The following is a 20078-nucleotide window of genomic DNA, read 5'->3' on the forward strand; positions in this document are numbered from 1 at the left end:
CCTGTCAACATTCCCTTACGTTAGATTTTAATAATTAATGTTCTTGGCCTTTTCAGACACGCCCAGGTTCAAATGTTTCCCCTATCCCAATAATAAATCCTATATGTAAACTATGGGCAAATTGTATAATTAAAAACCCTTTCCCCCCGGGACGTTAGGGGGCCATGTCATTCCCAGAGGTACTGTTATTGGATCTTTTGACTATCTTGAACCAAATGGCTATCTCAAAATTTTGATCAGTATTGAGGGGGGATGTCATTTAAAAAGGGTGAGGGGGCTGGTCACCATCCGTCATTTAAACACCCCCCCCCCCAAACATGCCCTGAAAGTTTCAACTTAATACTCTCAACCATTCCTGAGATATTGCTGATACGATATGAACTTCAAAAAAACAAGAATGCACAAAGTTTTTGGATCAACATGCCTCTATACATTTCTTAAAATTTTTACCTTGATACCCATACCCTTTTCGGAAACCCTGGATCAAATGTGTCCCCTTTCCCAGCAACAAACCCTACATATAAACAATAGGCAACTTGCATAACTCACAGCTCTTGCCCCAGGGGATATGGGGGGTCATGTGGCTGCAGAGGCATAAGTTACTTGAAATTTAGACTATTTTGGACCTAAAGGCTATTTCAAACTTTAGTTAGATGTCTTTTGGTGGAGGACGTCTAAAAAGGGCATAGGAGGGGACAGGGACTTGTTGCCCTTTGGTCTTTTTTACTCAAAAAGGGCGTAAGAACTTTCAATTTCCAATCGGGCATAAGAACTTTCACTTTCCAATCGAACGAACCCCTTCCAAGGTATCTACGACCACCCCTTCCGTGTGCAGTGGGTCTGAAAAAAAAAATATATTGAAGGCTTATGGGCACTTACTAACGGCAACACTAGAGTGTCACAACTGATTTTTATATAGGATGGATGGATAGGAGATTATTTTCAAATATAGCGAGAATTTGCATAATTGTTGGTCTTATAAAGCGTTGAAGCCATCCTGACCCCCATACCGTAAATACCCTTTAATGCACACGTATCTTAATTCACCATTTTGTTAAAAGAACCTTTTCATGGTCGGTTTTGTTGTAGCTATTTGTTAGTTTAAAAAGTGCATCTCAAGGTCATTTCTACAAAAAACGAGTATGATTTTATATATTTATATATTTATATATATATACATATATATATATATATATATATATATATATATATATATATATATATATATATATATATATATATATATATATATATATATATATATATATATAAAACTGAGATAATCTTTTTTTTATAGACTCGTAAAAAGTTATGGAACTAAAAAAAGACTGTATTTTTTAAGATTTAAGGCCAGCACTTCTCCAGCTTGTTTGGAGAATCAGTAAAAAAAAAACAAGCAATTATATTCTAAGACATGTAACAACCTAGCCAGAGTTATCGTTTTAAAATAAGTTTCAAAGTCTTATTTCAAAACCAGCTTACCAGTCGCGCGTTGCTCAAACCCGTTCGCGTATTAATAACAATCCTATTCTTATATTTAAAAGTACTTGAAAAATTCCTTCCACGGCAAATCTTTCCCCCTGACAATTCCCTTTCATTGAGGAATCGAATCCATACATAAAAAACATAATAAGGGACTGAATTAATCCCAGACTGATAAAATTGTCCTTTGCTCTACATTTATATAAATTACCTAATCAATTTATTTTGATAACATTAGAAGTCAGAAAAATATAAGCAATTCAAATTAACTTTAATATGGAAAATCTTTTCCTTCGACAATTCCTTCCCTTGGAAAATTTTCCCTACATGTAAAATTACGATTTAACGAAACTATTGAACAGGAAATTTAGAGAATTTATTGAAAAATAAATTCCATAATTTTAGAAGTGTGTTAGATGACAAATTTTATAATTAACCAACCATTAATTAAATATCCAGAAAAAAATGAATAATGTGACCAGGAGCTGTCAAGTATTTGACTTCAGAAGTCTGTACTTTCAGTCAACACGAACAATATTGAAAAGGCCTTAGGGGAGGGGATGTTATACCTAAAACCTTTGAAAGTGTGTAATCAAAAACTTCTTAAAGTTTCTTGGCGATTGGGTGAACAGTAATGCATACAGGACAGAGAAACTGATATGCATTGGATTTATTTATACAGAAGACAGGCTTTCCGGCTTGTGTTTGATCTTCCTGTTGTAAAGGACGATTTTATTATATATATATATATATATATATATATATATATATATATATATATATATATATATATATATATATATATATATATATATATATATATATATATATATATATATATATATATATATATATATATATATATATATATATATATATATATATATATAGGAGACTACCGGGAGAATGGCAGCTTCGCCCTCAGTCTCAGAAAACGTAATATAGCAGTCTTTTACATATTAGTGTGTTTCAAAAAGAAAAATTTTCGAAATCACCTGGCATTTAAATGTGAGGTTTGGTGTTTTTATGCAGTTTGCAAATTTTCATATTGATAAGAAATCACTAAGTGACCCCTCAAAGAATCCAAATTTTCAACATATTTTGCTATGTTCGACTTCAGTAATTATTGCTTGTCTATACTGGTTTGCATGATATTAATGGACAATCCTTGTAGCATAATCAACCTTACATGCAGTCTTATTAATTACTTGATGTTTAGATGTTCTCTATGATGTTTATATTTAACACTATGTTGATGATATCTACCATCTTTAATTCAGACTACACTGTCTATTAGTATTTCTGAGTTTGTTATTTGTTTATAGCACTGTCGACTGACTGCTGACTTGAAGTGTTTGGTGGTTTCTGAACTGATGGAAAAAAAGAAGTTACAACGAGGTCTAGTGCAGAAGTATGGCTGGTAGGCCAGTTGCTGTCAGTACTTGATGCCACAACTTGCAAATACTAGCTACCAACAAATGGTCAGTTGTAGCGCCGACTATTTTTTGACGTGAGAACTAGCAAATCTTACCTGATAGCTGTTCACATACGATTAATGAAGTTTTGGAACTGTGGGCTTTAGCCAGTCTTCCAACAACACAAAAGCCAAATACTGTGGCAAAATTGAAAGCGCTGTATGAAAAACATTCAGGAATTGCAACGACAACGTCACGCCGAAGTAACAGACAAGCTGAAGTGGAACAAGAATTGTGTGCCCATTTGGAATAGCTATTCGATATTGGACATGCTCATTGTAATCAACTTATAAAAATTCCGGAAGACTTGTGTTTCTTGCAAGACCAGAGAAGCGACAGACAGTTGTCTATGGGTGAAGACGATTTAGAATTCAAAATTCCTCACGGGAAAAGACAGAAGAGGGTCCAGGATGAAGAAAGACGCAAAGAAAAGGCAAAAGTGGATCGGGAAACATTAGTGATGTTATAGTAATTTATTTATAACCCAACGCACAAATAATGTGAAAAAAACTGGAGTAAAGAGAAAAAAAGAAGAAAAATAAACACACACAGCACTTGTGTACAAAGTAAAAGAAACAAATAAAAAGAACATTCAGCGAAACAAACGAATAACATTAATATATTTTTACCACTTACAAAAGAGAAAAAAGTGAAATACCAGGAAAGAAAACAAAAAACTACAAATAAGCAAAAAATACACACAAAAAACAACAATTTAGCTAAATAGGCAGATAAGACGATGGTTAGGACCAAGACGGATTGGCGCATCATCAATTAAATTCGAACTTAATTTTTCCACTGAAAGAACAATATTTGTTACCTGATACTGACTAATTAACCTCCGGTTCCGGAATAATCGTGGTAAATAAAGTAAAAACTTGCAATAGCGATAGTAATCCGTCTTGGCCCTTTTTACGTCACCTTTGTTCAGAAGCATATATACACCGGAGCAAAATAACACGGAATGGTCGCAAAAACTCGAGTACAGCTTTGTTATTGCTTGTCACCGGAAATTTCCACGATTTCCAACAATTTTAGAATATCCCAGTTTAAGCTTATTCTTATTATGACGAATTGCCAGAAAGCAAAAAGAACATAGTGAATTGCAGACAGAGATCCTGTATGCAGACAGAGGGTATAGAAAAAGAGCTGCAATCTTAAGGATAAGACTAACTAATCACATCAAAAATAAGATATTCACATTTATCAACATTTAGGAATAACCCAATATTTGCAAATACAGCGGCAACGGATCGGACAGAACGCGCTAAACCAAACTCAGTTCGGCTAATAAGAAGCAAGTCATCAGCATAAGCTAAGTATGATACGTCTGTGAATCCCATAAGGCAAGAACTACGTATACCAGACAAAACTTGTTCAATAGAAGCAATAAAGATATGAGGAGAGAGAACTTCCCCCTGCCTAACTCCACACTCCTACTAGTATATGTCCGAAAAAATTCCCGCTTCCTGACTTTAATCTTAGATATGAATTTGAATACCAAAACTTTAGAACGAGAATGACAGACGCATTCACACAGAGTTGACTAAGAGCATAGAAAGCTTGGGCATGGCAAATACTATCGAATGCTTTAGATATGTCAAGGGTACAAAAAAGAAGACTATAACTATTGGAGTGGCTTCCTTAATAAGCTGCGCTAAAACGTGGTGAGCATTTTGACAACCCAAACCTGACCTGAATCTAAACTGGTTAGCCTCATAATTTGAAAATTCATCAATGTGTGGAAGCAATACATACTCAAATAATTTACTTAGAGTACAGGCGACAGTAATCGGCCTGTACGAATTACATGAATGTAGATCTTTTCCTTTTTTTTAGTTTAGAAGTAACTCTTCCACATAAAAATGAATCAGGGACAACAGACCTAGAAAGGCGGATTTGAAATAATAACTGTAGATGCGATACAAGTTCAACGGAACGCTGATCAAGATGAGCCGCACAAATACTATCAAGGTCACAAGCCTTTGGCTTCAACCGTCGAAGAGGATACAGCCAGCTTTGTAACTCCGAGACTGAATCATCAAATGATAAGCAAGATTATAGACCAAGACTATTGAAGTTATCTGGCCTATCTGCACCGCTAAACTAAGAAACTGTCATGAATGAAACCGTTCCACCACAAATCCCTTCTCTTGTAATAAATAAGCGTTGCCTGGTTAATGACCCAATGTTTGCTGCTAGCTTAGATCGTACCAATACAACACCGCGAGAAGCTATGCATATAGTCGCTCCAGCTCTGAAAGCCGCTGGCATTGATATTGAGAAAATTGTTATGCCCACTAGCTCTATCTATAGAGCAAGAAAAAAAGTTCGTCAGTCATCTGCACAACAGCAGAAAGCACTCTTTCTGCCAGCAACAGCATTAATGGCACACTTTGACAGCAAATTGCTACCAGACAATGATGGTAGTTTTTTTGATCACATGCCAATAGTGATTTTAGGCAAAAACATTGAGAACCTTCTCAATATTCCTAAACTACCAGCAGGTTCAGGCGAACTGATGGGTAAAGCAGTAATTGAGGCTTTGCAGGAATGGAAAGGAGTCCCCGAATGGCTTGCTGGGTTGTGCTTTGACACAACTAGTTCAAATACTGATGTCAATTCAGGAGCCATCAGAGTCGTCCAACAAGCTTTCAACATGCGTCTCCTTTTCTTGGCCTGCAGGCACCACATCCTTGAAATAGTATCTGCTGCTGTTTTCGATATATCCTTTCATCCTCTGGTCCTCAGATTGGTATCTTCAGTAGATTTAAAGAGCAGTGGAAATTCATTGACCAAAGCAGTATTGCTGCTCTTGACAGAGACAGAGGTAGTAATGGTTGTCTAACAGAACCATCTGAAGAAGCAAGAAATTGTCACCTTCCTACACCATCAGTTATGTCAAGATAGTGTTCCACGCGATGATTACCTGGAGTTCTTGAAGCCATGCTTTGTGGTTCTTGATAAGAAGAATCCTTAGCAAGAACGTACTCACATTAGTCTACCAGGTGCATACCATCCGGCCAGATGGATGGCTAAGGGTATTTATTGCCTAAAGATATACTGCTTTCGAGGACAGTTTAAGCTAAGACCAAAAGAACTTGATTCTATGCGACGTATTATCCTGTTCACTGTCACAATTTATGCCAAATCATGGTTCTCTGCTCCTAGCAGTTGTGATGCCCCACTTAATGATCTGTGTCTGCTTCAGATATTGGAGTCTTATTCTGCAGTTGACTATCAGGTGGCACAAATTGCACTAAAGAAGATGAAGGGTCACTTTTAGTACCTCAGCGAAGATTTAGTCTCCATGGCATTGTTTTCAGATCATGTGAACAATGGAGAAAAGAAACAACTTACTACGGAATTGGCAAAACCAAAGACCAAACATGATTTGAGGCGACTTGATCCAAAAACAATTAGCTCATTTCAAAGTCTATCACTGGCAGATTTTGCTACTGAAAGGTCTAAAAGCCTTTTCACAGTACTCAGTATCAATGCATCATTTACTGAAACTGATCCAGGAATATGGCATGAATGTGCTGGGTAACTGCAAAACTGAAGGTTTCTGAATTACGAGTAGTGAATAATTGTGCAGAAAGGGCAGTGAAGTTAGCAAGCGACTTCAATCAGTCTTTAACATATTATGAAACTCAGCACCAGCTTATATTTCAGCTTGTCGAATACCATCGTCAGACAGTTGCTGAACCACTGAAGAAGTATTATTCTCTTGTAGGTGACCAGAGACTCTGCACTGCAGCACTGTAGACATAGACAGTAATAACTGTTACAAATGTTACTGTACTGCAAACAAACTGTGGAATGCAAGACTTGCGCTTTGTGTGACGTGGTGTTCTACATTTGACAATATATTTGACAGAAATGCTGCTTGAAAAGTAGTACACAGGCCAATTGATGTAACCCAGTTATCTTTGACTTATGTTAGTATTGCTAACTAAATTGTTCTTACTATGTACAATGTTTCAACTGTTTTTATTCTGCAATTTAACTGTATTTTAACAAAAATATGACGAAAAACATGAAATTTTCAAACTTTATGTGCTTTTTGCACTAGGCCACTAGGCCACTTGCACTAGGTTTGTAAGTGTAAAACTTTTCAGGAATGTTTATCACATGAAAGCTCATCATACTTACATATTGATTGTCATTGTCACCCCAGTGAAGCAGCAGTTTTATTTACATCATCCTCGGCTTCTCGCATTTTCATGTATATATTAAATATAAGTTTTTCAAAGAAAAGTAAGGCCATTTTAAACTTAAGCTTAGGAGATACAAATACATGTTAAAATTCAAACTCAAAACGACCAGAAATTACTATTAAAGAATAAATGAAACCCAAAACGAATAGAAAATAAATAAACAATTATAGTAAAAAACATACAACAAGTAATAATATAAACAAATAAATAAATGTTAAAGCGAGTAATGCTTAGATTGAATAGGAAAATCAAGCTTAAAAAGAAAAAAATTTTTTTGGAGTTGAAATATAAATGAAACTTAAAACGAACATAAATTAAATAAACAAGCAACGCAAGCAAACATACAATAGATATTAAAGTAAATGAATAAATAAATCTTAAAACGAGTAAAACTTAAATTGAAGATGCGAATCAAGCTTGAAACGAACAAAGATCACTACAAACAAGAGTTTGGGTATGACCTCCTCCTCTCACTAAAACCTACTGCGTCATGGCGCTTTAATGAAAACGAATTATGTTACAAATATTTTCTTTTGTACTTAATATTGAAAATAAACATTAAAACCACAGTAAAAATTTGAACTGATGAAATTTCAGCAATTAATACCATTATAAATCAAATATTCAGTTTAATTTATTAATTCTTTCTAAAATTGTTCAAGCCCCTTAAAATTGTCCCCTCCCTTACCTTTAAAAACCTAAAGCCTACTGCGCCATTGGTGCTTCACTGAAAACGAACTATATTACAAAAATTTGTTTTCCAATTCTTACAGCATTGAAAATGAAAATAAAATTACAGTGAAATAAAACCTTGAACTGATGGATCTTTAGTCAATTAATATAATTATGTATCAAATATTCAATTTTCAGTAAAGCGCCACAACGCAGTAGGTTTTAAACTTTTACAGTGAGAGAAGGAGGCGATACCCAAACTCTTGTTTGTAGTGATTTTCGCTCGTTTCACGCTTGATTTGCATAATCAGTTTAAGTTTCACTCGTTTTAAGATTTATTTATTCATTTACATTAATATCTATTGTATGTTTGTTTGCAATGATTCTTTATTTAATTTCTGTTCATTTTGAGTTTCATTTATACTTCAATAAAAAAATATTTTTTTAGTTTTAAGCTTGATTTGCCTTTGGAATTTAAGCATTGCTCGCTTTAACATTTATTTATTCATTTATATTATTACTTGTTGTATGTTTTTTCCTATGATTGTTTATTTAATTTCTGTTCGTTTTGGGTTTCATTTATTCTTTAGTAGTAATCTCTGGTCGTTTTGAGTTTGATTTTTAACAGGTATTTGTATCTTTTAATCATAAATTTAAAATGTCCTTTACTGCTTTTTGAAAAATTACTTTTTCGGAAAGTTTTTTAAATTAATTTTTTTTCGTTTTTGATAGCAAAAAGTTTCAAGTTTTAAAGAATACCTTATTTCAAAATCATTTTTTTTTTCAAAATCAAATGTTTATCAAGTTTTTATTATATGATGTTTGAACTATTTTTAACAAAATGTCTATCTCAAAATTTTTATCGGATGGGTCTGGGGAAAAAGGGCCTGGAGGAGGGGGGCTAATTACCCTTAGATGTCTTTTGACTCTTTAAAAGTGAACTAGAACTTTCCATTTTCAATCAAATGAGCCCTCTTTGAAGTTTATACGAGTAAACCTTCTATAAGAACCATATATGCACCCAGGGCATAACTTACAACGCCTATCCCCGGGCCTTGGGGGGGTTTGTCGACCCCAGAGTTGTTTATCTGATATCTGAAACTATTTTTAACCAAATGTGCGCCTCAAAATTTTTATCGGATGGTTCAGGGGAAGAGAAACGCGTGGAGGGGGTGGGGCTAGTTGCCCTCCAATCTCTTTCGACTCATAAAAATTGAACAAGAACTTTCAATTTCCGTTCAAATGAGCCCTCTCTGAAGTTTATACGAGCATCCTTTTTATAAGAACCATAAATGCCACCAGGGCATAAATTGCAGCGCCTGCACTTGGGCCATGGGGGGTCGTGTCGAAACCGGAGTTTTTGCTATTTGACCTTTGAACTATTTTTAACAAAATGATTATATCAAAATTTTATCGGAAGCATTTGGGGGAAAAGAGGCGTGGGGAGATAGTTGCCCTCTGATCTCTTTTGACTCCTAAAAACCCAACTAGAACTTTCAATTTCCAATGAAATGAGCCCTCTCTGAAGTTTATATGAGCGTCCCTTCCATAACAGCTGTATATGCCCGCCGGACATAACTTACAACGCCCACCATGGGCCCTGAAGGACTGTGTCAACCCATGATTTTTCGTTATATGATCCATTTTGAACCATTTAAAAAAAATGGCTCACTCAATGTTCTTAACGGATGGGTTTTGAGAAAAATAGGGCGTGGAGGGGGAGGGGCTAGTTGCCCTCCGATCTCTTTTGACTCCTAAAAAGTGAAAGAGAACATTCAATTTCCAATCAAATAAGCCCTATCCGAAGTATATACGAGCATCCCTTCCATAAGAACCATATATGGCCCCAGAGCATTACTTACAACGCCTACACCTGGGTGGTTGCGTCGACACAGGAGTTTTTCTTATTTGACCTTTGAACTATTTTTAACAAAATGTCTATCTCAAAATTTGATCAGATGGGTTTGGAAAAAGAGGGCGTGAGGGGGCTAGTTGCCCTCGGATTTCTTTTGACACTTGAAAAGTGAACTCAAACTTTCATTTTCCAATCAAGTGATTTCTCCCTGAAGTTCATACGAGCATCCCTTTCATAAGAACCATGTATGCCCAAGGGAATAACCTACAACGCCTGCCCCGAGCCCTCGGGGGTTGTGTCGACACCTGAGTTTCTGTTATGTGACTTTTGAAATTTTTATTGGATGCATTTGGGGAAAAAGGGGCACGGGGGGGGGGGGGGGGCTAGTTGCCCTCCAATCTCTTTTGACTCTCAAAACTGAACTAGAACTTACAATTTACAATCAAATGAGCCCTCTCTGAAGTTTTTACGAGCACCCCTTCCATAAGAACCATATATTCCCCCAGGATATAACTTACAAAGCCTACCCCCCGGGCCCTGGGGGTTGTATTGACACCGGAGTGTTTCTTATCAATCCTTTGAACTATTTTTAATAAAATGTCTATCTCAAAATTTTAATCAGATGGATTTGGAAAAAGAAGTCGTGGGTGGGGGGGCTAGTTGCCCTTCAATCTCTTGACTCTTAAAAAGTGAACTAGAATTTTCAATTTCCAATCAAATGAACCCTCTATGAAGTTTATACGAGCATCCCTTTCAAAAGAACCAAGCATGCCTTCAGAACACAACTTAGAACACCTTCCCGCGGGCCCTGGGAGGGGGGGGGTGTATTGACACCAGAGTTTTTCTTATCCAACCTTTGAACTATTTTTAACAAAATGTCCATCTCAAAATTTCATCAGATGTGTTTGGAAAAAGAGGATGTGGGGGGGGGGGGCTAGTTGCCGTCGGATCTCTTTTGACTCTTAAAAAGTTAACTCAAACTTTCATTTTCCAATTAAGTGATTGGGTTGTGTCGACACCTAAGTTTTGTTATGTGACTTTTGAACAATTTTTAACAAAATGGCTACCTCAAAATTTTTATTGGATGCATTTGGGGAAAAAGGGGCATGGGGGGACTAGTTGTCTTCCAATCTCTTTTGACTCTCAAAACTGAATTAGAACCTACAATTTACAATCAAATGAGCCCTCTTTTTGTTATATGGTCTTTGAACTATTTAAAAAAAAATAGCTATCTCAAAGTTCTTATCGGATGGGTTTGAGGAAAAAAGAGCGTGGAGGGGGAGGGGGTTGGCTAGGTGTCCTCCGATCTCTTTTGGTTATTAAAAAGTGAACTAGAACTTTCAATTTCCCATCAAATCAGTCCTCTTTGAAGTTTGCACGAGCATCCCTTCCATTAGAACCATATATGCCCCCAAGATCAAGATTACAACACCTGCCCCCGAGTCTTGGGGAGCTTTGTCGACACCGGAGTTTTCTTTATATGATCTTTGAACTATCTTTAACAAAATGGCTATCTCAAAATTTTTATTGGATGCATTTGGGGAAAAAGGGGCGTGAGGAGGGGGAGGACTAGTGGCCCTCCAATCTCTTTTGGCTCTCAAAAACTGAACTATAACTTACAATTTACAATCAAATAAGCCCTCTCTGAAGTTTTTATGAGCATCCCTTCCATAAGAACCATATATTCCCCCAGGCATAACTTACAACGCCTGCCCTCGGGCCATAGGGGGCTGTGTCGACCCCGGATTTTTCATTATATGGTCTTTGAACTATTGTTTTATAATATGGCTATCTCAAAGTTCTTATCGGATGGGTTTGCAAAAAACGACGTGGGGGGAGGGCTAGGTGTTGCCCGGCGATCTCTTTTGATTCTTAAAAAGTGAACTAGAACTTTCAACTTTCAATCAAATGAGCGCTCTTTAAAGTTTATAAGAGCATCCCCTTCTATAAGAACCATAAATACCCCCAGGGTATAAGTTACAACGCCTGCCCCAAGGCCCTGGGGGGGGCTGTGTCGACACCTGAGTTTTTGTTATGTAACTTTTGAACAATTTTTAACAAAATGGCTATGTCAAAATTTTTATTGGATGCATTTGGGGAAAAGGGGCATGGGGGGGGGGTCTAGTTGCCCTTCGATATACTTTGACTCTAAAAAACTGAACTAGAACTTACAATTTACAATCAAATCAGCCATCTCTGAAGTTCCCACGAGTATCCCTTCTATAAGAACTATATAGTCTCCCAGGGCATAACTTACAACGCCTGCCCTCGGGCCCTGGGGGGCTGTGTCGACCCTGGAGTTTTCTTTATATGGTCTTTGAACTATTTTTTTATGAAAACGGCTATTTCAAAGTTCTTATCGGATGGGTTTGAGGAAAAAAGGGTGTAGAGGGGGGGGGCGCTAGGTGCCCTCGGATCTCTTTTGATTATTAAAAAAGTGAACTAGAACTTACAATTTCGAATCAGATGAGCCCTCTTTGAAGTTTATACAAGCACCCCTTCCATAAGAACCATATATGCCCTCAGGCTAAACTTATAACCTCGGGCCCTGGGGGGTTGTGTCCACACCGGAGTTTTTGTTATATGATCTTTGAACTATTTTTAACAAAATAGCTTTCTCAGAATTTATATTGGATGCATTTGAGGAAAAAGGCACGTGAGGGGGGGGGGGGGGCTAATTGCCCTTCAATCTCTTTTGACTCTCAAAAACTAAACTAGAACTTACAATTTACAATCAAATGAGCCATCTCTGAAGTTTTTACGAGCATACCTTCCATAAGAACAATATATTCCCCTTGGGCATAACTACAACGCCTGCCCTCGGGCCCTGGGGGGCGGTGTCAACCCTGGAGTTTTCGTTATATGGTCTTTGACCTATTTTTAACAATATGGCTACCTAAAAAATGGCTACCTCAAAGTTATTTCGGATGGGTTTGAGGAAAAAGGGCGTGGAGGGGGGGGGGGTAGGTGCCCTCCGGTCTCTTTTGATTCTTAAAAATTGAAAAAGAACATTAAATATACAATAAAATGAGCCCTCTTTGAAGTTTATAAGAGCATCACTTCCATAAGAACCATATATGCCCCCAGGGCATAACTTACAACGCCTGCCCCCGGGCCCTGGGGGTTGTGTCGACACCGGAGTTTTTGTTATATGATCTTCAATCTCAAAATTTTTATCGGATGCATTTGGGAAAAAAGGGCGTGGGGGGGGGGGGGCTGGTTACCCTCCGATATTTTTTGTCTCTTAAAAAGTGAACTAGAACTTTCAATTTCCAACCAAATGATCTCTATTCTGAAGTTTATATACGCATTCCTTCCATAAAAGCCATATATGCCCCCAGGACATAACTTACACCACCTGCCCCGGGCCCTTGGGGGTTGTCTCGACACCAGAGTTTTTGTTATGTGATCAGTGAACTATTTTTAAACAAAATGGCTTTCTCAAATTTTTTTTTTGGATACATTTGAGGAAAAAGGGGCGTGAGGGGGGGGTAGTTGCCCCCCAATCTCTTTTGACTGTCAAAAACTGAACTAGAACTTACAATCAAGTGAGCCCTCGCTGTGTCGACTCCGGAGTTTTCGTTATATGGTCTTTGAACTATTTAAAAAAAAATTGTCATCTCAAAGTCCATATCGGAAGGGTTTGAGGAAAAAAGGGCGTGGAAGGGGGGGGGGCTAGGTGCCCTCCAGTCTCTTTTGATTCTTAAAAAGCGAACTAGAACTTTCAATTTCCTATCAAATGAACTCTCTTTGAAGTTAATAAGAGCATCCCTTCCATAAGAACCATATATGCCCTCAGGGAATAACTTACAACGCCTACCCCAAGGCCCTGGGGGGTTGTGTCAGTACCGGATTTTTGTTATGATCTTTGAACTATTTTTAACAAAATAGCTATCTGAAAATTTTTATCGGATGCATTTGGGACAAAAGGGCGTGGGGGGGGGGGCTGGTTGCCCTCTGATCTCTTTTGACTCTTAAAAAGTGAACTAGAACTTTAAATTTCCAATCAAATGATCTTTATCTGAAATTTATATGCGCATTCCTTCCATAAGAACCATATATGCCCCCAGAACATAACTTAAAACACCTGCCCCCGGGCCCTTGGGGGTTGTGTCGACACCGGAGTTTTTATTATGTGATCATTAAACTATTTTTAACCAAATGGTTTTCTCAAAATTGTTATTGGATGCATTTGAGGAAAAAGGGGCGTGAGGGGGGGGGGGGAGTTGCCCTCCAATCTCTTTTAACTGTCGAAAACTGAACTAGAACTTACAATCAAGTGAGCCCTCGCTGTGTCGACCCCGGAGTTTTCGTTATATGGTCTTTGAACTATTTAAAAAAAATGGTAATTTCAAAGTTCTTATCGGATGGGTTTGAGGAAAAAAGGGCGTGGAGGGGGGGGCTAGGTGACCTCCGGTCTCTTTTGATTCTTAAAAAGAGAACTAGAACTTTCAATTTCCAATCAAATGAGCCCTCTTTGAAGTTTATAAGAGCATCCCTTCCGTAACAACCATATATGCTCCCAGGGCATAACTTATAACCCCTACCCCCGGGACCTGGGGGGGGGGATGTCGACACCGGAGTTTTTGTTATATGATCTTTGAACTATTTTGAACAAAATGGATATCTCAAAATTTTTATTAGATACATTTGGGACAAAAAGGGCGGGGAGGGGGCTGGTTACCCTCCGATCTCTTTTGACTCTTAAAAAGTGAACTAGAACTTTGAATTTCCAATCAGATCAGCCCTCTCTGAAGTTTATACAAGCATTACTTCCATAAGAACCATATATCCCCCAGGGCATAACTTACAACACCTGCCCCCGGGCCCTTGAGGGTTGTGTCGACACCGGAGTTTTTATTATGTGATCTCTGAACTATTGTTAACAAAATGGCTATCTCAAAATTTTTATCGGATGCATTTAGGAAAAAAAAGGGCGTGGGGGGGCTAGTTACTCTTCTATCTCTTTTGACTCTTAAAATGGGCACTAGAACTCGCCATTTTCAATCGAATAAGCCCCTTTTGAAGTTTATATGACGACCCCTTCCATATAAATTGCCCCTGGAAAAAAAGAAGTAAATAATAATAAAGATTGGAGCAGTATGGCCTTTATTATAGGCAACGCTATAGTGTTGCCTCTGACCTAGAGTTTTAGGAGATAATACACACAGAGCAGAAAACTAAAAACTAATTTGACACAAACAAAATGTAGAAATAATAAATAAATTATTATAAAAAAGGGCAGGAAATTTATTGGAGTAATTATGCACTAAAATCTAATTCATGCCAATATTTCTCTATAAAGGGCAAATCTGAATTCATGGTAATATTTCTGCTTCAAATAAAAATTACTGAATATTTAAAGCTAAATTTCTGCTTAATTTGGAAGTCTGCTTATATTCCACACTGAAGCCTTAGATCCCTTCTTTAATGTAAATTCCCTTCATATTTACTCTACTAAACTTGAGAAAGTCTGGCTTTAACTCCAAATCAGTAAAGATATATTACATATTTGAAGGTTTTTAGCCATGTGAATTCCCTTCACATTCAACACCACGGAATATTTTGAGAAAAACTCCTGCTTAAACTCAAAATCTCCAAAGATATCTTATATATTTGTATTTGTTTTTTGCCATGTGAATTCCCTTCACATGGACCAACATGGAACACTTGAGAAAGAGATCTGCTTAAACTCGATGTCTGTACATTTATCTTGCATATTTGAAGTTTTTAAGTCATTTAAATTCCCTTTGCATTTGTCATCACTGATTTTTTTCAGAAAATGTCTAAAGGCTGCAGACGCATCTCACTGATTTCAAGCTTTTGATCAATGAGGATTCTTTTATCCTGACTAAAGCTAGATCTGGTTTTAAGTAGCTATCACATAGAGTGTGTTCTCAAATGTTTAGTCAAATCAGATTTTCGAGAAAAGCCTTTGCTACACACTCCACAGCCGTACGGTTTTTCTCTAGAGTGAGTAATCATATGACCAGTCAAAGTTGACTTAGCTGAAAAACTTTTATTACATATGTCACATTTATATGGTCTCTCTCCGGAGTGTATTGTCAAATGCTTATTTAAATCACATCTTCTAGAAAAACTCTTTTTACACACTTCACAAGCGTGCGGTCGTTCCCCAGAGTGAGTTTTCAAGTGAGTATTTAAATATGACCTTGTGGAAAAGCCCTTTCCGCATATCTCGCAGGCGTAGGGTTTTTCTCCAGAATGGACTCTCATGTGGCAAACCAAATCACATTTTCTAGGAAAACCTTTAGTACACAGCTCACAATTATAGGGCTTGTCACCAGAGTGAATTAGCACGTGGTTAGTCAAATTTGACTTTGTGGAAAACCTCTTTTGGCATATCTCACATCCATACGGTTTTTCTCCAGAGTGTGATCTCATATGTTCGGTCAAATGAGCCCTTAGAGCAAACTTTTTCTTACAAACTTCACAGTGGTGCGGTTTACCGTCCGGATGAATTCGTCGGTGTCTAGATAGAAGAGATTTTAAAGGAAAGCGTTTTTTACATACATTGCATATGTGTTGCCCCAATTTGTCAGTTGATTGTTCATTAGTTGGTGGTAAGTTAACAAACTGAGTTGCCGTAGGTTCAAAAACTGGCTCAATTTCTTCACTTATGTGTACACTGACATAATCCAATATATGAGGTTCTTCATCTTGTTGTCCAGATTGGGAACTGTCCGACAGTGAAGCCACATCGAGGTCTGCAAAAAAAGGAGTAAATATTCTAAATAGCGACGAAGATCACACCGTCTTTCGATAATAAACAATAAGTAAAACAATAGGGATTTTTTTTACAAGACAAAAGACAGTGGAATGTGAACTTCAAATGAATATTCCGACCCTATATCCAAGGGCCGTCCTTAAAAAAGAAAATATAAACTTTCCTGAAGTAATGATGCTAGGACTGTTTTGAAAAGATTTTAGTTTTAAAGCTCGTATTTTAATGAGTTTCTTTTATATTTTTTTTCTTTGTTTTACTGAGTACGGCCCTTGGATATAAGGTCGAAATATTCATTTGAAGTTCGCATTCCACTTTTTTGTAAAGAAAAAAAAATCCTATTGTTCTACTTGCTGTTTATAGTAAATAACCTTTAAAGAATCCATGGGGGTAACTAGAAATTACCTCTTTGAATTAAAATCAAGTTGCCATCAATCCATGGCTAACTGGAGAAAAAGCCAAGACAGTTGATAGTTTGAGTGAGAGGCATAAGCCTTTTTCAGGAATGTATAAAAATGATGTCATTTTCCTTTGTTGATAGATAGCCTATCATCCATCCATTCATCTTGGGATTATTCATTGAGTTATCATGCTGAATTATCTACCCTTCCAACAAAGAAACAAAACAATTGTAAAAAAAAGTAAAAAAATCAAAAACTGGCAGGTAATAAGCAATAGCTATCACTTTGGCTGAGAAAGGATCCAAGTAGCAAGGAGCATCGATCTCCTACCTCTACCCCATTAAACATCTAAAACTTTTTTGTACAATTAATATTTTCTTCTTACTAAATAAAAAATAAAAAAATGTACAATAATGTATCAGATGCAAAAACTAAGTTCTTTTATGGCATTAGCTGTAAATTTCGTTACCTTTAAATACTCATATGAAGTTCGCAACAAAGATGTTTAATGTTTTTTCTAACTTATGTCAAAAACTTAGGTTTTTTCACTGTTGACAGTAAATGCAAATATTCAATATTTGACTAATTCATTTCAAAAGAAATAACAGTTTGATGACTTTTACTTTCTTAAAATCTTGGCATTTGAGCAACAAAATATTTTTGGGAGACCAAAATGTTCAGAACATTTATTTATTAACGTATCCAAAACTGCTCGAAATCTTCCATGCCTTAGCACTCCTTTTTCTAGGAAAACTCGAGTTTTAATTTCAGCAACACTTTCTGAACTGAGGGGGTCCAAGGAGATTGAAAATAACATCAGAATATAAAAACACTATCATTTAAAACCCCGTTTTTACCCTAAACGAGATAAGAGGGAATTAAAAAAATATCAAAATTTCGAAATGTGCAGTATTTTCTGGATATGAAGGTCGTTTTCTAATAATTCGGACTCACTAATAACTCATTTTGAATCGAAGCGTGGAAAAAAGGGGTTAAAATGCCATTTAAATGGCAAAAATGGCAAAGGTTAAAATGCCCATTTTTTCTCATTCTTCATGGGATATGTCAGGATGCCGAACTGGACAAGCATATTCAAGGTGCGGGCAGACAAAGAAAGTATAAATCCTTAAAAAATGGGAGGGGGACGCTAAATGTATTTAAGAGCTTAAGGAGAGAAATAACCGCATTAACTCTAAGGAAAATATCTTTAGGTGGATATCCCACTTCATATTAGAAGAAATTGTGACCCCGAGTAATCTAAAGGATGATACAGAAATATCTGGAGATAGACGGTTGAGGAAAAAGGGTGAGATTTTAAGGAAACAGATTGGCATTATCATAGGTTTAGAGGGGGTTTACTCTCATATCTAAGATCGCAGCGTCGTCAGCAATATCACTGAGCATACTCACAGGGATGCTTACTAAGTTTCTGTAGCAGGTTTCAACAACTGTTAGGTCATCTACAAATTTCCATCTGTTGGGGAATTCCTTATAGAGGCTATTAATCATAATTGAAAAAAGGAGGGGACCTAATAGAGTACCTTGGGGTACTCCATTGTGGACAGGGAGGGGACTGGAATAATGATTCTGATATTTGACTATCTGTAATCTGCTTGATAAAAAGGAGGCAACCAATTTAACCAGGAACGAATCAATACTGAAATCAGTTACGAGTTTCTCAACTAAAATATTGTGGTTAACAAGGTCAATGGAAATAATATTTAGCCAGCAATTAGGTTTTTCGAGAATTTTCCCAATTGAGTTAATAAGAAATACAAGGTAATGGGAAGTAGAAGTGGATTTGAGGTTCCCGCATTGCCTCAAGTCAGTAAGAGGTAGATTTTTTTTCTTTTAGCAAATCTGCAAGGAATCCTTCATATATTTTAGAGAATAAAGACAAACACCTCCAAAGCCGGGTTTCCGTCTTACTTTTTAAAGGGGGGTGATGAAACCCTGTTTCCATATTTGCAGATATTGGACAGACTCAGTAATCTCATTGAAAAGAACAGACAAGAGCATTGAAGGGAAGTCACTGAAAGCACTGATAAGAGGAAACAAGATATCTAAATGGCAGACACTTGTTTTTCGTAGTTTCCTAATTTTTCTTTCCATCTCAGATAGGGATATGGAGGGGAAAGCAGGTGGAGGATCATCAGTAGGTAATTTACAAGACAATGCCGGAAGGCTCTGGACAATGGAAGCAAGGAACCTGTTAAGATTATTACCAGTAACTTCAGGGGATTCATGTAGGTTGAAATTAAGCTGGTCTAGACTCCTACCACACAACTTTTTTTTTACCTCGGAATACCAATTTTTTGGTTAATTAGTAAACAATTCTTCGGCCTTATTCTTGTAGTAGGATCGGGCAGATTTACGTATTTCTTTTTTAATTGCTTTTCTTAGTTTATTAGCTTCATCCAGTTTACCATTTCTGGAAAGATTCAATTTTTTTCTAAATAGCACTTTTACGGGTTGATTAATGAATGGTTTGTCACTAGAGCAATTTTTAAATCTCTTTTCTGGGAAAAAATTAGATATTCATCATTTAGATTTTTATTAATGGCAAAAATTTTTTCATCAAGTTTATGCAAATTATAAATATCGGACCAATCTTCAGTACGCAGCCACGTTCCGAAAGAAGTACAGCTACTACTCAAACAGTACGCAGCCATGTTTCAAAAGAAAGAAGAGCAGTATTTTTAAGAGGGCGGTAAGAGCCCTAAGTTACAGAGAATGAATGCTTAAAATTAAAACCGGGGAGCAGGAGGAGGGAAACATGATAACTCCCACCCAATGGAGGCAAAGCTGAAGGGGGCCTGAAAAAATTATTCATATTAGTAAGAATGACATGTAGAGAGGTGTTTCCCCTAGTTTGGTATTTTAACTATTTGCTTAACTTTGAGAGAGGAGCACAGCGAATCACAAACCAAAACAAGGTCATTGGCATCACCAACAAAAAAAGTCCGGCATTTGGATACTTAAGATATCAGCACTGGTCTACAATTGCTGCATAAACTTACATTTAGAATCAATATTTTGATTTGGTGAGCAATAGAAGACAGCTATTGCAATAACTCTTGTAAGGACAAAGGGTTACATTAGGCCTGATACTTAGCCAAAGGATTTCATCATATTCAGATAAATTAAGGGCGCGGATAATTTTGGGGTAAAGGTTACATTTAGTAAAAAAACAGGAAATCACTTCCTTTTTTTCAAACTGAAAAAAAA

At 36.8% G+C, this 20078-nt stretch overlaps 1 protein-coding gene across 2 annotated transcripts in view; it reads right to left on the reverse strand.

The window, feature by feature from the left end:
- Positions 1-14282: 14282 nt before the first annotated feature.
- LOC148940353 (uncharacterized) overlaps positions 14283-20078 on the reverse strand; it is a 48149-nt gene continuing 42353 nt past the window's right edge. For both annotated transcript variants that reach the window (XM_089105816.1, XM_089105815.1), the window contains one exon: positions 14283-16432. In XM_089105816.1, the coding sequence (XP_088961942.1) occupies positions 15585-16432 (848 nt within the window). In that variant the 3' untranslated portion in view covers positions 14283-15584. The remainder of the gene's footprint in view (positions 16433-20078) is intronic.

The sequence above is a fragment of the Artemia sp. Qi Xiang Cuo genome, chromosome 20 (assembly GCF_049724085.1).
Source record: "Artemia sp. Qi Xiang Cuo chromosome 20, ASM4972408v1, whole genome shotgun sequence".
NCBI classification, from domain to species: Eukaryota; Metazoa; Arthropoda; class Branchiopoda; order Anostraca; family Artemiidae; genus Artemia; species Artemia sp. Qi Xiang Cuo.